The 23,761-nt window shown below is 35.5% G+C and overlaps 1 protein-coding gene across 2 annotated transcripts in view; it reads left to right on the forward strand.

The window, feature by feature from the left end:
• Positions 1-23,761, forward strand: part of LOC109707066 (CLIP-associated protein) — a 63,204-nt gene that overhangs the window by 28,278 nt on the left and 11,165 nt on the right. The window contains exons 12-22 of one of the 2 annotated variants that reach the window (XM_020228132.1): positions 2,939-3,024; positions 3,096-3,213; positions 4,096-4,194; positions 4,274-4,631; positions 5,059-6,845; positions 6,974-7,075; positions 9,294-9,398; positions 9,495-9,569; positions 9,645-9,713; positions 9,822-9,890; positions 10,223-10,324. In XM_020228132.1, coding sequence (XP_020083721.1) covers positions 2,939-3,024; positions 3,096-3,213; positions 4,096-4,194; positions 4,274-4,631; positions 5,059-6,845; positions 6,974-7,075; positions 9,294-9,398; positions 9,495-9,569; positions 9,645-9,713; positions 9,822-9,890; positions 10,223-10,324 — 2,970 coding nt within the window. The remainder of the gene's footprint in view (positions 1-2,938; positions 3,025-3,095; positions 3,214-4,095; positions 4,195-4,273; positions 4,632-5,058; positions 6,846-6,973; positions 7,076-9,293; positions 9,399-9,494; positions 9,570-9,644; positions 9,714-9,821; positions 9,891-10,222; positions 10,325-23,761) is intronic. The other variant, XM_020228133.1, reaches the window with a different exon arrangement.

The following is a 23,761-nucleotide window of genomic DNA, read 5'->3' on the forward strand; positions in this document are numbered from 1 at the left end:
TAAGATATAATAGGGGGGGGGGGGGAGTTCACCCATTTAGGTGAGGTCAAACCCACCAAGAACTCCTTGTAACTCTTTCTTTTGGGCGAACGAAGGTGCCCACAAGTCTCCTAGCTCTCTAAAGAAAATTCTACGAGGGTTAGACGAAACGAACGAACACCTAAAGTATTCATCTTTAACCAATCCAAGAAAAGGGCAAAACTCACCTAAAATGGTAGGAAACCATCTCAAATCCCAAATGGAAGCTAGAGCACTCCAAAACTAACCTAAAGGAAGGTTCTAAACCAATCAATTGAGCTCCAAAAGCTACAAATCAAAAATCTCCAAATAAACCCTAGATTTCTCATTTCTAGGTTTCAACACAAAATTCCTTCAAAAACATGATCTAAAGAGAGGATCATGGTTACCTTCTTGATGCTCCAAACTTAGCTAGGAAGGTGTTGGGGTTGAAGTTCTTCCTTCAAACAAGCTCCAATCCAAGTCTCAAAGCTTCTCCAATGGTGGAAGGTCACCAAAATGTATAATGAAGCAAGAGAGAAAGATCAATCCCAAAATCCCAGGCAGGAAAAGGAAGGAAAAACCATGGAAAATATGAAGAGGAACTCACCTCCTCCTTTAGTTGCAGCACAAAAGCCCCTGCCCAAGGGGTATGGGGGTATATAAGGTATTGCAACAATAACAAAAAGAACCCTCAAAAATTGGCAGGCTGCATTCTGCACTGCGTACCCGTGACACGGGATTTAGTACCAGTACCAGGCAGCAGCACGCGCAACCCGAGCCTCGGGTTGGCGAGAAAACGCACTGGGTACCGATACCAGCTCGATGCAGTACCAGTACCAGGTCCAGTACTGGTACCAAGCCGATGTGGTACCGGTACTCTGCCCTGCAGAGTCAACTCGAGAGCAGTCCAAATTCCTCATTTTGGAGATTTTGGTGCTAAGTTTTCACCCTCGCTCCTTGGGATGCGAGTCATAGGTCGGAACGCTGTCGACGATCCTTTAGAATACCTGAAAAAACTCAGAACACAGATCAAACTCTCGAACCTTGCAATTTGCTAAAATTCAGTGTGTTACAAGTAGTGCAGCGCAAGGGCGACGTGATAGAACCCTAGCAGCAAGCTACTGTGGGTGGACACTCCCCCACAAAAAATTAATTTAATATTGAGGTTGGCACATGGTCCACATATATCAAATATTAAACTAATAAGAACAGATATTACACTTCAGTGAAAATTATAAATTTAATTAGAACTATGAATTAATTGAACAACTAGATTTGGTTCAGCAGATCAAATGCGGCCAGTGTGAACTTTTGTTAAATAGTGCTCAAAATTTACAGGCCATAAAACTCCAATTTATTATTAGTTTTTTTTTTTAAAAACAATCTATAGTAAAATCATATCCTTTTAAAAAAGATTTTTTTTTTTTTTTTAAAAGAGTGACAAAACTCTCTCTCCCTTTTCGAAGGCAATACAACAATATATATNAATCTATAGTAAAATCATATCATTCTTTTAAAAAGGAATTTTTTTTTTTTTTTAAAGAGTGACAAAACTCTCTCTCCCTTTTCAAAGGCAACACAGCAATATATATTAAGCCTTTTTTTTTAATAAAAAATCCGTACACTTAAACAAAATTTACTGTAGCAAACTCTTTTTTTTGGGAAAAAAAGCTACAGTAAAATTTATTTCTTTATACAACAATTGTACAACAAAAAGTTATATATGCAGAAATAAAGATTTGCAATTTAAAGATATGTGATTATTAATTTAAAGTGGAAATCCGAAGATATTTAAATTTATGCGACAAATTGTACAGTCAAGATATAAAACAAGAGTTACATGAAATTTTTTTTTTTTTAGGATTAGCATCCGTTAGATTTTTAATTACAATCAGATCGGAAATACGCCTTAGAATGTTAGAGCAAGTACCGCACAGAAAATCCGATTGTGATTAAAATCTCACTAGTTTTATTATGAAAATAAATAAATCAACTTACAGATAGACGCAAATATTCCAATAAAGATTTGACCTTATCTGGAAGCGTGCAAGGCACTGTTCTAAGGCGTATTATCGTCCTTATGTGCGGGACTAACCGGGAATAACACCCCAAGATAGGATCGGAATTCCTCCTCTTGCGAGCACGATCGTGAAGGAGGTTGACGGAGATTCTCTCAACACCCAGTAGATAAGAGGAATATTCAAAAATGCAAGATAACCAAAATAAATGAATAAGAATTAACCAATTATCTAAATCTCATTCTTAACAGGGGAGGAAAAGGAGATAATGTATAATAAAGAGAATTCATGCTCTTTCTCATTATGAGAAAGGAGCGGAACCCGCGCAACGGAACGGAAAGGAATTCCGTTTGGCGCAAGAAGCGGAACGGAAAATATTCTGTTACTTTTCTTTCTCATTAAGAAAGATAATAAAATAAATAAATAAAATAAATAAAAATAATAAATAAAAATAATAAATAAATAAATAACAAATAAATTTAAGTTCAAATAAAATAAATTCAAATTCAAATTTTGAGTTTTTCTCCAACAAAAATTTGATTGAATATTTATATTTTTGATTCAATATTTAAATATAAATTTAAAATCTGAATTTAAATTTAAACTTAAATTCAAAGTTTATATTCAAATTTCCAATAACTATATATAAGGGTATTTTTGGAATAACCTATACTTTACTATTTGGATTAATGAAATGTATAAGATGAACCAAACAGAATCTTATATGCACACTAATGCTAGATTACATTACTGCACTGAACCAAATGGAGTAATACAACATTAGTAGTAATCTGAATAACAAATATTAGATTACTTGTTATGTTGAGATAACCAGCAATGCTACATAGCGTGATCCAAACGGACCAAGTGTTATGAAACCCTCATTCTTCTCCTGTTATTAACATGTGCCAATGGTGTAGATGTTGCGGAATTGCAAGGTCGCGCGTGTTCTTCCTCGGATAGCTGATACTGCAAAGAATGACCGAAGTGCAGTTCTTCGTGCTAGGTACAGAAAATTGTTATATCATCATTATAGATATGAGTTTTGGAGTTAATATTCTATATCCACGATATCAGGTGCTGTGAATATGCACTTCTAACACTAGAGTACTGGGCAGATGCCCCGGAAATACAGCGCTCGGCTGATTTGTATGAGGATCTTATAAAGTGCTGTGTAGCAGATGCAATGAGTGAGGTAGGTGATAGTTTTATTGTAGTTTGTTTATGTTGGATGCGTGTTCTATACATGTTTTACCTCACATTGAAAGCATGGAGCTTGAGTATCATAAATATTTGTCATGTGTATGTTCAGTATGAGTAGCATATAACAGAATGAATACCTCTAATTGTTGTTAAATCTATTGGGAAAGCAGAAATAAGCTCTATTCATCATTTAAATATGAGATTTTTGGGGAAAAATGGATCGAGAAGATCTGACCTTTATTTTTGGTTTTGCATGGTGTCATACTTGATTTTCAGTTGATTTTCAGGTGCCTGTTTACATATGGATGCTTAGTAGTATGTTTCGTTTTTTGCATTTATTCACTAATGCATGTATATTTGTGCAATATATACCTTTTCCTTTTTCCTGATATTGTAGAGTTTCATATATTTCTTTTCCTATTGATCATTCACTATACTCTTGTTTAATTACATTTATGCTGGGCTTATTCTTCTGTTACAATTGTAAGGCTTGAGGAAGATAACTATACTTTTATATGAAGTAAATGGAAGATGTCTATGGTGAAAACAATGGATTACGGTAATAAATAACCAAAAATGACAGACTTCCAGTCCTTCACATAGAGGATGCATTCTAAATCATTTAAGGAGAACAATAGGTGGGCACAGTCAAATCTTGCAAAAATACAAAAAGGCGAAACTTCTCTAAATATTACTAAGATTTCTTTGAGAAAAAGAACTAGTTATTACAGTTAATTTCTCAAGAAGAATTTGGAATAACCAATTCATTGCTAAAATCCAAAATGTAAATTTGGACTGCTCTAGACCTACAAAATTTTACGAACAAGAAGCAAATGAATTGTGTTTACCTAGTGTGGTGTTTGAAAATTTTTAGGTACGTTCAACTGCTAGAACTTGCTACCGGATGTTCACCAAAACTTGGCCAGAACGTTCACGCCGACTCTTTATGTCATTTGACCCTGTTATACAACGGGTATGCCATTTTTCTTTTCTTTTGTCTATGGCGATCTCTAACCCTAAAATTTTCAGTCTTGAAACTTATATGTTTACAGATAATAAATGATGAAGATGGCGGTATACACAAAAGATATGCTTCTCCTTCTCTGCGTGAGAGAGGGGCGCAGCTTTCACGCACTCCGTCTCATGCTACTACGCAATTACCTGGATATGGTACTTCAGCTATTGTTGCAATGGACAAGAGTGCCACTATTCCTTCAGAACCATCTCTCTCTTCAACAACTCTCCTTTTATCACAGTCAAAGACATTTGGTAAAAGCTCCGAACGAAGCTTGGAGAGCGTGCTTAATGCAAGCAAGCAAAAGGTTTCGGCTATTGAGAGTTTATTGAAAGGTGTAAGCATCTCAGACAAGCAGAATTTCTCAGTTACACGATCGACAAGCTTGGATCTAGGTAGCAAAGATAATCTGTTTGAGAATCTGCTAGTCCTGCCTAGCCTAGCTTCTGGAGAAGGCTCCGAGCAGCTGCAACAGCCAATATTGAGTCTAGCACTTTTGCTGTAGCAAGAAGTTAAAATGACTTATTGAGCCCCAAAGTGGAAGCTCCAAATTGAAGCTTCTGCTTCTGCTGCAGTGGGAAACTATTGGTGGGATTTTTTATCACAAAACCGCATTTTTCAAAAGCTTGACTCAGAAATGCACTGATGCTGAAGCTCCAGCTAGGCTAAACAGGCTGTTAGTTTCGAACTATTATTTTCTCTCTCTCTTTTATGTCTTTGTTACTTTTGTTCCATGATGCTGAATTTTCTCTGTATACGAGAGCCAGAGCAATGGAGGGGTAATGTGAGAGAGATTCTGATTTCTGTTTCTGCCTAGTGCAGGAGTTGACCCTCCATCTTCTCGTGATCCACAATTTCCTCTTGCTGCTCCTGCTTCAAATCACCTGTCTTTACAGAATTCTGCATTAATAGATTCGACTATGACCAGCACTATGAGAAGTAGCAATAGAAATGGTGGTTCAAACTCACTAGATAATTCCAAGTTATCTTATTTGAGTCATTTGTCGTCTGACTCTTTATCAACATTAGCATTGCCTTACGCAAAAAGATCTTCAGAAAGATTGCAAGAAGGAAACTACCCTGAAGAGAATACTGATATTAGGTCAACAAGGCAATTCGCAAACATGCAGATTGACCGGCATCTCCTCGAGATGCCTTATAGGGACTCTGGATATAGAGATGCACAAAATAATTATGTTCCAAATTTTCAGAGACCTCTTCTGAGAAAACAAGTCACGGCTAGGGCTTCTGCAAGTGGCAGAAGCAGTTTCGATGATAGCCAACTTTCAGCTGGTGAAATGTCAAGCTATATGGATTCCCCGGCATCTCTTACTGATGCACTTAGTGAGGGCCTTAGCCCTAGTTCAGACTGGATGGCCAGGGTTTCAGCTTTCAATTATCTCCGGACTCTGTTACAACTAGGTCCAAAGGGAATTCAAGAAATTATGCAGAATTTTGAGAAGGTCATGAAACTATTCTTCCGTCACTTGGATGATCCCCACCATAAAGTCGCACAGGCAGCTCTTTCCACACTCGCAGAGATTATTCCAGCTTGTAAAAAGCCATTTGAGAGCTACATCGAAAGAATTTTACCTTATGTTTTTTCACGGCTGATTGATCCAAAGGAGTTGGTGAGGCAACCCTGTACAACAACCTTGGAAATCGTCAGTAGGACATACAGTATTGATACTCTGCTACCTGCTCTTCTACGATCTTTAGATGAGCAGAGGTCTCCGAAGGCTAAATTGGCTGTGATTGAGTTTGCAAACAAGTCCTTTAACAAGCATAAGGTAGATTCCGATAATTACAATAATAGCGGCTTTCTTAAGTTGTGGCTTTCTAAGCTAGCACCATTGGTAAATGATAAGAACTCAAAACTGAAGGAAGCATCAATATCAGGCATCATAGCAGTTTACTCTCACTTCGATTCATCTGCAGTTCTGAATTTTATACTTAGTTTGTCTGTTGAAGAACAGAATGTATTGAGAAGGGCACTTAAGCAGTATACACCTCGTATTGAGGTTGATCTGGTGAACTTCCTGCAGAGTAAGAAAGAACGTCAGCGTCCCAAGTCCTTTTACGACCAAGCTGATGCTGTTGGAACATCTTCTGAGGAAGGTTATATTGTGACATCAATAAAGAAAAACCATCAGTTTGGTCGGTATTCGACAGGCTCCCTTGATAGTGAAGGTGGGAGGAAATGGAGTTCTGCACAAGAATCCACCCTTCTGGATGCATCCATTGGTCAAGCAACTGCTGATCGAATGCAAGATCAATTTAATCAAAATGCAGGGCATGGCATTGAAATAAACATTCCTGCTGGTAAAGGAGGTGAATTGAAGAGCAATGCTAATTCTGTTGTGGAAAGTATTGGCTCATGGACAAATAAAGTTGAAAAATCAGATAGTAAAATGGAAAGTGAGAGCTCTATCTCTACTCCACGTTTAGATATTAGTAGATTGGTAGCTTCTGATGGGCTTAAAGCTATTGGCTTGACTCAAACCAGTGAAAGCATTCAAGATTCAAATTCCATTAATGGGAAGCTTAGTTTTGTCAGGAACAGTCCCCATGTTGATAGCGGCCCTAGCATACCCCAGCTTCTTCATCGGGTACTTACAGAAGTTTTCCTTTCCATCGATTCTAATGCTTGATGCTCTAATTAAGTCTCCTTTATTTCGTGTTTGTGAAAAATCAAGATGGTTGGTATCTTTAGCTTATTTCATGTTTGCTTGTCTAGATTTGCAATGGAAATGATGTTACTTCAAGCTTAGAGAAACGCGAAGCACTTCAGCAGTTGGTCCAAGCTTCTGTAGTTAATGATAGCTCCATTTGGACCAAGGTGTGTATCAAAGTTCTGTATCTGGTCATTCTGTCACATAAATTACTCTCGTTGTTTCTTCATATTTCTAACATCTCGATACATAAATTACTTTTTCTGCTTTTTCGTCAACTTTGCCTGACTATCAGCTACATACAATTGAAAGTGGTGGTATTATTATTGGAAATATGGACAAAGTTTTTTTTCTTGTTTTTTTTTTTTTTTTTTGGGTGGAACTTTGCATTCAGTGAAAACATCTTTTACATATAAGTGCTAACAATTTCTTGTTATCTGCGCCTTAAGTTCGAAATCAACCTGTCTATACATTTATTGTTTGACCATTATTTTTCTGAAGAAAACCTAGAGTAGTTAAAAATAAAATCAAACTTTAAAATTGAATTAAAATCTGGCAATGTTTATAATTATTTTCATTGTGTGAAACTATGATGTTCTTTCAGTGGCTGTTTTGATATGCTTGAGTCATCAAAGTATCATGATTTTTTATTCAAGTAGTACCATTTGGTTAGACAAGATGTGTGAATTTAAATGACAGGAATGCTGGTTCCTTTACTAAGTGTGACTGTGTATTCAGAGATTTACTAGGGCTTTGGATGTATCTAATTTTTTGGGACCTGGACGAAATCTGGATTTAATCCATTAGCTATTCTAATATGCTTGTGGTCACTGAATTGGTTCACATTTGGATGGTCTTGCTGGTTTACAGCGGTCATTTCACTCTGCCAACTAAAGTAGTAATTCCACCAAAATTTGTAAGGATATATATATATCACTTCCACCCATTAGATTATACTATTCAACCAACCACCCACTCAACCCTAGGGGACCACTATAATCCTAACCGCACACCCTTTCATCCAACGGCCGAAAACTCAATAGCACCAAGCGCTTGGTACTATTGATAGTCTAGTAGCATAATTCATATATATATATATATATATAGTGTGAGGCTACTATGCTTTTGGAAGCACGGAGCCTTCCGTGCTTCCAAGTCGTTTTCGATGTTGCGACTTCCGAATTGTCGATCGGCTCCGTTAAACTTGATCTAGAGTATTTGAAGTATCTAGAAAATAAATTTTATGATTTTTCGATATCATTTGCCTAGTGATCGAAGGGGCTCAAAATCAATAATTTTAATGGCCGTAGTGAGCCGTTTGCAAGTTTAACGGTGTAGAAATATTCAAATCATGTGAAATTTTGATAGAAAATTCTTTATACTATATAAAACAAGATCAATATGTTTGATCTAAAATTTTAATGTTATATTATCACGTTTTGTAAGATTTTTATTTTCAGCCGTTGATTTTGAGCCCCCTCGTTCACTAGGCAAATAATATTGAAAAATCGCATAATTTATTTTCTAGGTACTTCAAATATTCTAGATCAAGTTTAACGGAGTCGATCGACGATTCTAAAGTTGCAACATGGAAAACGACCATAGTAGCCTCACTATATATATATATATATATATATATATATATATATATATACATATATAAATTTATTTACATATGAAATGTATGTAAGAACATGTAAAGAAATAGGAGAGGGACATTGTTCCCTACATGAGAATTTATAACCTTCTAGCATTTCTGAAAAGGTTGCCAAGCATATACCAGCTGCACTGGGTTGTGAGTAGCATGTCAGGTACTTAAAGTGCTTGAACATGTAACAAGCATCTTCTAATATGAAGGGACTGATGTATAACATTAGTAAACAGTATATGAATGATGAGTAGAACTAATAAATTTTAGCAATGTGAAATAGTAGAAATCACAAAAAACAATAAATAGCTTTAATGAAAGATGCTATTCTTTAACGAAATATGCTATTCTTTCCATTAAATCTTAAGAATGACTTGACAAAACAGATTTTTGTTAGAAAATAGCCACGCAACTCGCTACCTACTTGGGCTAATGGCAACACCCTTCAGTCCAATGAATGGCATGTGATAGAGTCTGTCCAACCTTTCACTTGCCACAACCTGAAAATGCTTCGATCTACTATTCTGTTTTATTTTATGGTGTTATGGTTGTCATTTGGCTTCTGCTTTTTCTGCAAAATATTGATTTATTATAATCATTACTAATGATGTTTTCTGATGCATATGATCTGTTTGTTCTTGTCTTCTGTAATTTATTAACATGCTATTATTGTCTAAATTAAAAGATAAATCATTAGGGTTTGTGCACAATTTAATATCATCTTGTATGTGTGGCAGTACTTCAATCAAATTTTAACAGCTGTGCTTGAGGTGTTGGATGATTCCGATGCATCCACAAGGGAGCTTGCTCTTTCTTTAGTAGCTGAAATGCTTAACAATCAGGTTTATCACTATCTTCTTTGACATTCAAACAGACTAGTTTTGTTCTTTACATTTTTTTCTGTTCTTGCTCACTGATATTTTTATGCTTTTTTTCAGAAAGATGCTATGGAAGATTCGATTGAGATTGTTATTGAAAAATTACTCCATGTTACAAAAGATGCAGTTGTGAAGGTATTTTTCTACCTTTTAATGGCTAGTACCATATAATGCCTTGTTTGTTTCATATTTTCTTCTGCTATACTGCAGGTCTCAAATGAAGCGCACCGATGTTTGAGTATTGTCTTGGCTCAGTATGATCCGTTTCGATGTCTTGCTGTATGTATCAATTATCAATTAATAGTTCTTGTAGCTTCAGCAATAGTTGAATTTCTGTGTTTAGTTTCTTCTGCTCTTTATCTTTTTCTCTGATTGCAAATGATGCAGGTTGTTGTGCCTCTATTGGTCAATGATGATGAAAGGACCCTCGTTGTTTGTATCAACTGTTTGACAAAGGTGTACCTTATGTTTATATTTTTTATATTTATGATAGCCTGCTTTTAAGCCAATGAAAATTTTCTTTCTTTTCTTTTCTATTGTGTTGTTTTCTATCTTCCTTTTCTTTTCCTTTTTATTTTTTTGCTTACACTTAGAGCTATGCAGTACATAGAGATATCATACCATATTGAAACATTTGTTGTTTATTATGGAAAGTGTGGTGTAATGTGGGCTCTTACTTCTTACCAGTCATAAAAATCTATTGAAGCAGATTCATATTTTTTTGTATTATACAGGTAACTTTTGACTGTATTTCAGTTTATGAGACTAATATTTATAATTTGTTTCAGCTTGTTGGGCGTCTTTCGCAGGAGGAATTAATGACTCAGTTGCCTACATTCTTACCTGCACTTTTTGATGCTTTCGGCAACCAGAGTCCAGATGTTAGAAAGGTGATGAATTTCAGATCTTTTTTATTTTTCGATTCAAATTAGTTAAATTTTCTTAAAAATGTATTTTGCAGTATTTCAATCGCAAGAGAAAAAGATGCAACCGTCAAATTTAATACGGTTTATCTAATACTTTAACATGTTTTTCGATGTAGTATTGTTGACAAACTCTGAAGGGGAAAGTTTTATGCAGGTCCCTGATTTTTTAGACAATTCTGAAAAAAAAGAAATCTCCAAATTTTCTATATATATATATACATATATATATATATATATATATATTATATGTATATATATTATATGTATATATATATATGGATGTTTTCGAAAGCACATGAATAGTGCCTACTATCAACTTTTAGTACTTGAATCCATAAAGGTATCACCACTGAATAGTAAACCCTAGGGATCCAAGGGTTAAAAGTTGGGATCATGTGCCCCTAATATATATAATATGGCTGGGGCACTTCTCAAAGCACCAGTTACTTGGCGCTAATAACTTTTCCACCATTAGATCTGCTCCTCTGACTATTTCTACCTTTTTGATTATACTATTTCACTAACCACCACTAAACCATAGGGGGACCACTATCATCTTATCTGTACAACCCCTTAATCCAAGGGCGGAAAAGCCCACAAGCACCATTTATTTCGTGCTATTAGAAGCATTTCAACCCAATTCGATATATATGCAGCCACAAGTACGACTTGTGTGCTTTCGAAAGCACGGAGGTCTCTGTACTTCCAAGTTGTTTTCAATGATGGGTCATCCGATTTGACGATTGACTTGTCAGACATGATCTATTCTGTTGGAACTATGTAAAAATCAAATTTCACAATTTTTCGATAATGGCTGATGTGACACATTTGTAAGTTCAGTAGTGTAGAACAATTCAAATTCGCTTAAATTTCAATAAAAAATTATTTTTACCATCAAGAGTGCGATCGGTACTTATTTAAAATTTAAGTATTCCACCTCTCTTTCTTATGAGATTTTTATTTTCAGCCGTTCATCTTAAGACTTTATTTACTAGGTAAATGATGTCGAAAATTATGAAATTTGGTTTAAAGATAGTTCCAATAGTATAGATCATGTCTGACGGAGGCAATCATCGAATCAGATATCCCTTTGTTGAAAACAATATGAAAGTACAGAAGTCTCTGTGCTTTCGAAAATATACAAGCCTAGTACATATATATATAGAGAGAGAGAGAGAGTAGGGCTATTATACTCTTATGAGTATATAACCCTTCGTACTCATAAGTTGTTTTCAATTTTGGGATTTTCGAATCGACGATCCATACCGTTAAACATGATCTAGAGTATTTCAAACTTCTAGAAAATAAATTTCGTAATTTTTCAAAATCATTATAAAGTCCATCAAGCGGGTATAAAATGAACGGTTAAAATCGAACGACATCCTAAAAATGGATAATCGGATCCTTCAATTTAAGATCAGAGTTATTGATCTTTATTTAGGTAGTGAGTTGAATTTTCTATCAAAAATTCAACCTCTTTCGATTCTTTTTCACCGTTAAACTAGCAAATATCTCATACCGGCCGTTAAAATTATCAATTTTGTGAGCTCTTGATCGTAAGGTAAATGATGTCGAAAAATTATAAAATTTGATTTCTAGAAGTTTTAAATGCTCCAGATAACGTTTAACGGTGTGGATCGTCGATTCGGAAGCTCTATCAGACCATTTAAACTGTCTTGAAATCAAATTTTATGCATTTTTGATATTGTTCTCTTGTCCATCAAGCGGACATAAAATGAATGGCTGAAAATAAATATCCTTCAAAAAGTAATGATAAAATTTTTGTATTCAAGATCTAGAGTCTAGATCTTGTTTTAGATAGTTAAGATAATATTCTAACAAAAATTCAGCTGATTTGGACTCTTGTATAATGTTAAACGAGCAAACGCACCGCATCGACCATTAAAATTACAAATTTTGTGACCCTGTGATCGTTTGGTTAGTGATGTCGGAAAAGTATAAAAGTTTGTTACTAGATAGTTTAAATGGTATAGATCATGTTCAAAGGCGATCGTTGATTTGGAAGCTCTATCTTCAAAAACAAATCGGTAGTAAACCTAGCCATTTACTGCCGAAAGTATCTAGTAAAGCGCTCTCTCTCTCTCTCTCTCTCTCTCTCTATATANAAGCTATTGGTGCTATTAGTTTTTTAACCCTTGGATTGAGAAATGTGTGGTTAGGATGATGTGGGCCCCCTAGGGCTGAGTGGGTGGTTGGTTGAATAGTATAATCTAACGGATAAAAATAATCAAAAGGGTTAATCTAACGGCAGAAAACTTGATAGCACCAAGTGCTTGGTGCTATCGATAGCATAGCAGCCGGACTCTATATATATATGTATATATGTATATAAATATATTCTCTCTCTCTCTCTCTGTATATACATATGTATCTATATACATACATATGTATGTATACATATATATGTATATATATATACCTATATAAGTATACATATATATACATATATGTGTATACACATATATGTATGGGTTAATTGCATATAGCTCCCTGTAAACATAGCGAATTGTAAATACATCTCTACAAAGTTCAACTTTCTTATGTTACCCTTGCAAAAGTCCTAATGTTTTAAAATATACTCATGCTGTTAGGATTGGTTAGAAAAATTTAGTTAACCATAGGTAAAATACTTAATCCTGGTTCGTTAATTAGGTAAATTAACATATTTACCTTTTATATTATACCTTCTTCTCTTAATCAAAACCCTTGCAATGGGAACTCTTTTTCTTCCTTTTCCTATCTCTCCTTTATGTTAGTTTCGAAGTTGTAACTAGAATTTCTCCGTCCTTATTCATCCATGACGCGTGTTGCTTCGCCCATGTCGAACGCGTGTTGCTTTCCCATTCAATTTTCTTTATAATTTTTTCTTATTTTGCTCAAAAGAAAAGGTTTAGGAGAAAATGAGTGAGAGAAGAGGTTACAAAAATGGTGGATTGGGTTGGGTTTTAAAGAGGAAGAAGATGGGGAATAAGATGACTGTTGAAATTTTTTTGGGGGGACATTTCTGCATGATTATAGCAGTTAGGGCTTTTGGAGGGACATATTTGTGATGGAAAATTTAACATTTCACTTATTACTGTTAAATAATAAACAACTCTCTAACAATAACAAACCAGAGGGACATATATGAATATCATTGGACTTTTGCAGGGATAAGAGTTAAAAGTTGAACTTTTTAGGAATATATTTACTATTCGATATGCTTACAGGAAGTTGTATGCAATTTACCCTATATGTATATATATATACATATATATGTGTGACAGCCCAACTTCCTACGGGGTCACCCATCCTAGGACTACTCCCGTCCTAACACGCTTAACTCTCTTAACCTCTCGGGCCTTTCCACCACTCAAAATGCTTAAGCCGGATTAAGAGTTTAGCCCTATTATATTTCATATATAGGAGTACCTGAGGTCTCACAATCTCCTTCTCTTTAAGCCCTGACGTCCTCGTCAGAATCAAACTCACAAGTATCAGGCGATGTGAGACTCGTCTCGCTATCCTAAACCGACCTTATAGAGGAGCCGCGCTCTACCCACAACAGTCAACAACATGAGGGCCTCGCTTTTTTCCCTGTATAATTCTGGCTCAGCCAAGACTCATATCATATTTCCGGTTGGTAATTGGCTCTGATTCTAACTGTGATGTCCCAACTTCCTAGGGGGTAACCCATCCTAGGACTACTCCCGTCCTAGCACGCTTAACTCTCTTAACCTGTTGGGCCTTGCCACTTCCCAAAATGCTTAAGTCGGGTTAAGAGTTTTGCCCTATTATATTTCATATATAGGACTACCTGGGGTCTCACAATATGTATACATATATATATACATGTACATATATGTATGTACATATACATATATATATGTATATGTACATATATATATATATGCATGTACATATGTATGTACATATATATGGTACATATATATATGTACATGTACATGGGGTTTTTGCTTATTTGTCCGACTATTATTCCAAATTTTCAAATTTACCTTGAAATTACCAAAATAACATTCTAAACCCCATTACCATTAAACTCTACGGATTTAGGAATATTTGAAGGGATTTTTGGAAATCAATAAGCGCATTTTGGTCAACCAGTGGTATATCAGATATTTTTGAAGTTTTGAAGGGTATAGTAGATTTTATCCATATATATATATATATATATATATATATATAGTCCGACTATGGTACTTTCAAAAGCACCAAGCACCTCGTGCTTGTAATTTTTTCGTAGTTAGATCTACCCCTTTGACTATATTTCCACCCGTTAGACTATTCAACCTACCACTCAGTGAACTCTAGGGGACTACTATCATCCTAACAACACATTCCTTAATCCAAGCACTGAAAATCTACAAGGACTAATGAATTGGTACTTTTAAAAGCATTGGAGCTCAATTTTCTCTCTCTCTCTCTCTCTCTCTCTCTCTATATATATATATATATATATATATATATATATATAAGCAAGAAGTCTTTGCCTACCTTGGTTGATAGATTGGCCTTGCTAGCTCGTAACAAGGTCAATTCCGTCTCTTCAATGGAGCTCCTCGGGTAATCTGAACTCCCTTCTCGGAGTTGCTTATCGTGGTTTCGACACGAGTGGTTGGGCGAAGGATGGTCTATCCTTTTTACTGGAGTGTGCGTTATGTTTGAACGGGATACAACTAGCTTTCTTACCTTTTTGTATGAATTGGAAAATGATCTTTATAGGACGTGACGACGATATATGAAAGAAATTAAAAAAAAGCCACAGAAGCTTAGCCTACTTTACGCACTACTGCACTAAGTAGACAAGGCCAATGGCGGGAAATTGGACCTATGATCAAAAGGGACGGCCTATAGAAGCCCGGAGCGAAAGGCTAATGAAAATTGTAGCTTAGTGCCTAGCATCTTCCAGTGTCTTCTCAACGAAGTTAGTTATGTGATTTTGGAATAGAAGGAAGGAGCGTAATTTCATTCGACTCAAAGAAAACCATGTTCAATCAATCAAGGAGAAGTGGAACTTTTCTGTGAATGTAGGATGTCCGTTGGAAAGAAGAAGCAATCTAGGTTACGCTTGTGACCACCGGCATTTTTCTCCAATCTAGGATAAAGATGAATGTTTTGACCTATCCCAATTTGAATCTAGCCTTTGGTTTTGGTTGAGGTTGCAGCTAGGCGCGGAGGTTGGAGCTCTGCTCTAAAAGGATCTACTAAATTCGTCGAGTTGTTCTAAAGAATCAAAGCGGCCTCTAAAATTTTTTTTGATGATGAGACTTCTGAATCGACGATCGGCTCTGGTAGACTTGATCTAGAGTATTTGAAGTATCTAGAAAATTAATTTTCTGATTTTCAATATCGTTTACCTACTGATCGAAAAGACTCAAAATCAACGACTAAAAATAAAAATCCCACAAAAAGTGATGATGTAATAGTAAAACATCAGATCAGATAAAATTGATCTTGCTGTAGATAGTATAAAGAAAATTTCAAGACTTGATCATATAGCATAAGTTTTTAAAATTAGAGGTATTGATCTTACTGCAAATAGTATGAAGAATTTTATATCAAAATTTCATCCGATTTGAATACTTCTACACTATTAAAACTTGCAAACGACACACATCAATCATTATTAATTTGTTAATTGAGTTCTTTCGATCACTAGGTAAATGATATTGGAAAATTGCAAAATTTATTTTTTGGCTTCTTTCAATTAGATTAGATTAAGTTTAACGGAGTCGATCGTGCATTCGAGAGTCCCACCATAAAAAATGGCTCAGGAGGCCTCCGTGCTTTTAAGAGCACAACAGTCCTACTATATGTATATATATACACAAATATATATATGTATATATATGTATGCATATATGCGATACCAACTATCATGGACTTATATTTTGCTCGCCAAAGCGCGTGTGGCGCTTGTCTTCCTGCTCGTAGATGGACAAGCCTGTCTCGATCTTGCTAGTTCGGACATCCGCGCCCACAAAAATTAAGTGCAAGAAAGAGAAAATGAGAGAGAGGAATAGAGGTTATGCAAGAACTAATAGAGGTTATGCAAGAACTAAGTACTCTATTACTTAAAAGCAAAAATTACATATACATTCTCTACTCTCTCTACTTTGGTCTCAGCCAACCCTCCTACTTATAGCCTCTAAGTTACATTGGACTTGCCCACTAGGATGCAATGGATAACTTCCTACATAAATGCAGGGTGAATCCGAGGGTTGCACGTAACCTTTGGGTTTCCACAGGACTATTTCTTGAGGCATTAACTCATTTTGGGTTTCCACAGGACTGTTTCTTGAGGTATTAACTCCTGCAGTTTCAAAATGCTTCATTTCCCACAAAAGCTTCCTGAACAATGCCTCTTCGGTTGCCCATTTAACGAAGCTGGGCCAGGGACTTGGCCGAATTGAGATGTTTCTAAGTGCTTGACATTTTCCCCCACCTAACACGCAAACATTTCATTGCACGCCAAGCCGATCCTGGTTCGTGTAGCCTTGCTTGCAGTTCACCATGCCTTCGTGCCCACGCGGCCTCGAGCCTTGCTACTGCAGTTCGCCTTCGCTTCCGCACCACTCTAGTGCCTTGCCCCTTTGAGCACGAACAGTAGCTAGCTCGTTGCGCGAAAAATTTTGTCATTGAGCCTGAACCGTTAAGTGTGCTTGTCCTTCGCGACACACACGTGCACGCCGCCAAGCTGCGGGATGCTCCCTGGTCCCCTCGGGCTCCTTTTTGGCTTTGTGCTTAACAGAGCAACGCATCTCTCGATTGGGTGCTAGTTGCTCCTGCTTTTCTTGAGACTTGACAGTCTCACCTTTGCTCAGGTCCTCGAGCGCTTCACCTCCTCGTAAAGCTGTAGAGCCATGAGGGTCTGGTCCTTAGTCAGTGGGGCTAGACTCTGGCCATGCCTTTTTGCGTCCCCTGTATCACAACGCTTTTCCCCACCTTTTGCCTCGCTCACCTTAAGTGGTTTGCCATGATTGCTCTCGATCCGCTCGGGTAGTGCCTCCCTCGCCTTGAGGCTTATGACCTCCTTGACCTAGGCATTGATGTCGTGAAGCAGCACATCTCGCGTATCTCGCTCGTTGTTGTGACGGGCATAATCTGCCTTGAATTGTTCCAGACGATGGCGGAATGTTGCCATGGCTGCAACAATATCCTCCTCTATCAAGTGAAGCACCTCGTCCAACAAACGCATGGTCTGCGTCAATGCAGAGGACCACTCCACTCTCATTATAACATCCTTTTGCAGCTCTGCACGGTACTCCAAGGATATGGCCTGCTTCGTGAGTGCTTGCGGCTCCTTGCTTCTTTCCCGCTTAGTTTGCTTGGGCTCAGGGATAACGTCTACAACGGCAGCATCCAACGACGACATGGTTCCTTTTCGAACCAGCTGTGATACCAACTGTCACAGTAGTGATTTTGCTCGCCAAAGCCCGTGCAACGCTCGCCTTCCAACTCGAAGATGGGCAAGCCTACCTCGATTTTGCTAGTCTGGATCTTTGCACTCTCAAAGACTAAGTGCAAGAAAGCGAAAACGAGAGAGAGGGATAGTGTCTACCATCAACTTTTTAGCCCTCAAATCTATAGTAGTATCACCAACGAATGTTAAATCCTAGAAATCCAAGGGCTAAGAAGTTGGGAGCAAGCACAATTAATGTGCTTATATATATATGTATATATATGTAGAGTCCGACTACTATACTCTTATGAGTACGATTGCCCTTGTACTCATTAGTCGTTTTTGATGATAGAGCTTCTGAATCGCCGATTCATATCGTTAAATATTATCTAGATCATTTAAAACTTTTAGAAATCAAATTTCATAATTTTTCGACATTATTTACCTTACGATCAAAAGTTCACAAAATTGACAATTTTTAACGACCTGTATGGGACATTAGCTAGTTTAACGGTGTAAAAGAATTGGAATAGGTTGAATTTTTGATAGAAAATTCTATTCACTACCTAGGTAAAATTAATAACTCCGATCTTAAATTGAAGGATCCGATCATCCATTTTTCGGACGTCGTTCGATTTTGACCGTTCATTTTATACCCGTTTGATGGACTTTATTATGATTTCGAAAAATTCCGAAATTTATTTGTTAGAAGTTTCAAATACTTTAGATCATATTTAACGGAGTGGATCGTCGATTCGGAAGCCCCATCATCGAAAACAACTTATGAGTACGAAGGGCTCTATACTCATAAGAGTATAGTAGCCCTACTCTATATAATATATATACACGTATATATATGTATACACACACACACAAATATATATATATATATGTATATATATACACACATATATATATATATGTATATATATACACACATATATATATATATGTATATATATACACACATATATATATATATGTATATATATACACACATATATATATTCATATATATACATATACGGCTACTATATATATAGAGTTCGGCTACTATAATGAGTACAATCGTCTTTGTACTCATAAGTCATTTTCGATTATAGATCTTCTGAATCGAGAATCCATATCCTTAACATGATCTGGAGTATTTGAAATTTTTAGAAACCAAAGCGCAGCTTAGGTGGAAGGCGAAGAAGGCCAATTTTATAATTTTTCAACATCATTTACCTTTACAATCAAATATCTCAAAATTGATAATTTTAGCGGCTAGTATAGGGTACTTGCAAGTTTAACAGATTAAAAAGAATCATAATTGATTGAATTTTTGATAAAAAAATTTTATTCACTATCTAGATAAAGATCAATTACTCCGATCTTAAATTGAAGAATCCGATCCTTTGTTTTTAGGAGGTTGTTCAATTTTTATTGTTCATTTTATGCTCGTTTGATGGACTTTACTATAATTTTGAAAAACGATGAAATTCATTTTCTATAAGTTTCAAATGTTCTAGATCATATTTAATGGTATGGATCGTCAATTCGGAATCTCTATCATCAAAATGACTTACGAGTACGAAGACCTCCGTACTTATAAGAGAGAGAAAGGGTGTGTGTGAGAGTGTGTGTGTATAGAGTGTGCGTGTGTGAGAGTGTGTGTATAAAGTTATATAACAGTCTAGCTACTACCCTCTTTAGAAGGTAGAGGCTTTTGTCCTATTAAGTTATTTTAGATGATCGGGATTCCTAATTTATAATCGGTATTGTTGAAATTGATGTACACTATAAAAAATATTTAGAAATTGTACCTTGTAATTTTTTAAAAATCTTTATCCAGACCATCAAACAGTCGAAAAATAAAATGGGTCAAAAAATGAATAACCTTGTGAAAATAAAGGTTTGACTTCCTCGATTCATTATTGGAGTTATGAAATGTTATCCAAATAATAAAAAGATTTTTTTTATTAAAAATTCAAGTCGTTGGATTGCTTCACACTATTAAAAAAGCAAACGGCTCATATTAGGTCGTCAAAAATTGTCGATTTTACGATCCTTTGATCACTACAGAAATAATTTTTAAAAAGTATGAAATTTGATTTCGATACAATTCAAATACTCTAGACCAACTTTAATGGTTCTGATCAAGGATTTAAGTGCTGTGTCGGAAACTTGCCGGCATGGTGCGTGCCGGGCCGTGTCGAAGCGTGCTGGTCACAAAAAATATGTGTGCTGACACATAATGGCATGAAATATTTATTTATTTTTTAGCAACAAAATATAACAATTATTTGTTATGTGTTTTTATCAATTTTTTTGAACTTTATTGACAAAATTACTTATTAATTTAAAGAATAGAGAAATTTGAATTGTGCCATTGCCCCAGGGGCTGTATCGTGTCGATATCTTGCTGGCACGATACGGCACGGTGGATACAGCCTATGCCGATGTGCACTTAAATCCTTGGTTCCGATCATCGCTTCAGAATTCCTATTATCAAAAATGACTTGATAGGACAAAGACCTATATATATACAAATGGAGTCCAGTTGGGGGTCTCTAATAACTCCAATCACTTGGTGGTACCAACTTTTCCACCATTAGATCTATCCTTTTGACTGTTACTACTAGTGATCATGCTATTTCACTAACCATCACTAAATCCCAAGGGGACTACTATCATTCTAACCACACAACACTTCATCCAAGGGCCGAAAAATCACAAGCACCAATAACTTGGTGCTATTGGAAGTATTCCAGTCCAGTTATATATATATATATATATATATATATATATAGTAGGGCTACTATACTCTTGTGAGTATAGAGCCCTTCGTACTCATAAGTTGTTTTCGATGTTGGGGTTTTCGAATCGACGATTCACACCGTTAAACATGATCTAGAGTATTTGAAACTTCTAGAAAATAAATTTTGTAATTTTTTGAATTCATAATAAAGTCCATCAAGTGGTATAAAATGAACGGTCGAAATCGAACGACGTCCTAAAAATGGATGATTAGATCCTTCAATTTAAGATTGGAGCTATTGATCTTTATCTAGATAGTGAATAGAATTTTCTGTCAAAAAATCAACCAATTCCGATTCTTTTACACCGTTAAACTAACAAGTATCCCATACCGGCCGTTAAAAATTGTCAATTTTGTGACCTTTTGATCGTAAGTTAAATGATGTCAAAAAATTGTAAAATTTAATTTCTAGAAGTTTAAATGCTCTAGATAACGTTTAACGGTATGGATAGTCGATTCGGAAGCTCTATCATCAAAAACGACGTATGAGTACGAGGGCGATCGTACTCATATGAGTATAGTAGCCGGACTCTATATATATATATATATATATATATATATATATACTCATACTACTATACTCATATGAGTATATATATATATATATATATATATATATATAAAATTGAGCTAGAATACTTTTAGAAGCACCACCTCCTTGGTTTCTAAGTTTTTAGCCCTTGGATCTACTCCTTGATTATTAATAGCCTTTGATCAAACATTATTCCACTACACACCATCATCTCAACCCTATTTTTTCATTCAAAGGCTAAAACTCAAAAACACCACCTTTTGGGCTTTTTGAAGTATTCTAGCTCAACTCTCTTCTCTCTATCTCCCTCTACAGTCTCTTCTAGCTCTTCTTCACAGTCAAGTCTCTCTCTCTCTTATATATATATATATATATATATATATTATGATGTATGTATGTATATATTTATATGTATATTATATGTATATATGTGTGTGTGTGTGTGTGTGTGTATATATATATATAATTTGTGGAATACTATTAATCAGCACAAGTCATTGTGCTATTAGGGTTTTCGGCCCTTGGATGAAAAAATATGGTTAGGATGATAGTGGTCTTCCGGTTAGGTTGATATGGTGCCCTAAAGGTTGAGCTGGGTATGGTATTGTTGAGATAGTAATATATTAACGGTTAGAAATGATGAAAGGAATAAATCTAATGGCAAAAAATTTGGTAGCATCAAGCGCTTGGTGCTATCGATAGTATTCCAGTCGGACTATATATATATATATGTATGTATGTATGTATGTATGTATATATATATATATATATATATATATATATATATATATATGTAGAGTTGGGCTGGAATACTATTGGTAGCAAACTGGCTCCGTTGCCATCCATTTGTTTTCGATGATGGAGTCTCCAAATCGACGATCCGCATCATTGAATATAATCTATACCACTTGAAGTATTTAGAAACCAAATTTCAAATCTTTTCGACGTCATTAGCCTAATAATCAAAGGATTTCAAAATTTATAATTTTATTGGTCCATATGATATGTTTTCTTGTTTAACTGTGTGAAGATATCCAAAATAATTGAATTTTGGTTAAAAATTTTTTTAAACTATTTGAAACAAGATCTATACTCTTGATCTTGATTACAAGGCTCTTACCATCGTTTTTTAAAGGATATTCGTTTTCAACCATTTATTTTATGTCCACTTGATTGACAAGTGAACAATATCGGAAACGTATGAAATTTGGTTTCTAGATGCTTCAAGTGGTATAGATCATATTCAACGATGTCGATCGTTGATTTAGAGGCTCCATCATCGAAAACAAATGGATGGCAATGGAGCTCGTTTGCCACTAATAGCATTCTAGCTCAACTATATATGTGTGTGTGTATATATATAGAGTATGTTTCTCATGCTTTCGAGAGCAAGGAGACCTTTGTGTTTTCAAGTTGTTTTCAATGAAGAGATATCTGATTCGACGATCGGCTCTATTAGGCATGATCTATGCTATTAAAAAAATAACTATCTAGAAACTGAATTTCATAATTTTTCGACATTATATGCCAAGTGATGAAAGGGTCTCAAAAATGACTATTTTAGTGGCCGATGTGGCACATTTGTAAGTTAAACGATGTACAACAATCCAAATTCGATGAAATTTTAATACAAAATTTTACTTAACATCAAGAGCAAGATCAATACTTCCGATTTGAAATTTGAGTTTTTTATTAATATTTATGAGATTTTTTATTTTCAGCTGTTCATTTGAGGCTATTCTTTCTCTAGGCAAACGAAGTTAAAAAAACTATAAAATTTGATTTCTAGATAGTTCTAAAATTGTAGATCATGTCTAACGAAGCCGATCGTCGAATTGGATGTCCCATCATCAAAAACTTGAAAGTGTGAAGGTCTTTAACTCTTCATGCCTTTGAAAGCATAAATATATATAGAGAGAGAGAAAGAGAGTTGTGCTGGAATACTATTAATAGGGCTAGGACTACTATCCTCTTATGAGTATAGACTTCTTTGTACTCATAAGTTTTCAGCCGTTGGATGGAAGGGATGTGCGGTTAGGATGATAGTGGTCCCCTAGGGTTGAGCGGGTGGTTGGTTGAATAGTATGATCTTACGAGTGGAAATGATCAAAGGGGTAAATCTAACGGCCGAAAACTTGAGTACAAAGAGTAGTCTATACTTATAAGAGTATAGTAGCCAGACTCTTATTAATCGTATGTGAATAGTATTTTCTATCCACTTTTGACCATTAGATGCCTAGGGTTAAGTGGCAGTTGGCGGAATAGCAATAATTCAGGGCCAAAAAGTGGATAGTAACTACTATTCATATACTATTAATAATATCTTAGTTGAATTCTTTCTTTCTCTCTCTCTCTCTCTCCTCCTCTCTCTCTCTCTCTCTCTATATATATATATATATATATATGTAATTATGTTGGAATATTTTTTATGTATCATGCTTTTAACGTTTCAGCCCTTGGATGCCTAGGGTTGAGCTAGTATACTATTGATAGTATATGAATAGTACTTATTATCAACTTTTTCACCTTTGGATTATTACTATTCCACCAACTTCTACTAAACCCTAGACATCTGATGGTCAAAAAGTTGATAATAAACACTTTCCATACTATCGATAGTATTCTAGATCTAACCCCTCTCTCTCT

The sequence above is a fragment of the Ananas comosus genome, linkage group 3 (genome assembly GCF_001540865.1).
Source record: "Ananas comosus cultivar F153 linkage group 3, ASM154086v1, whole genome shotgun sequence".
Lineage (NCBI taxonomy): Eukaryota > Viridiplantae > Streptophyta > Magnoliopsida > Poales > Bromeliaceae > Ananas > Ananas comosus.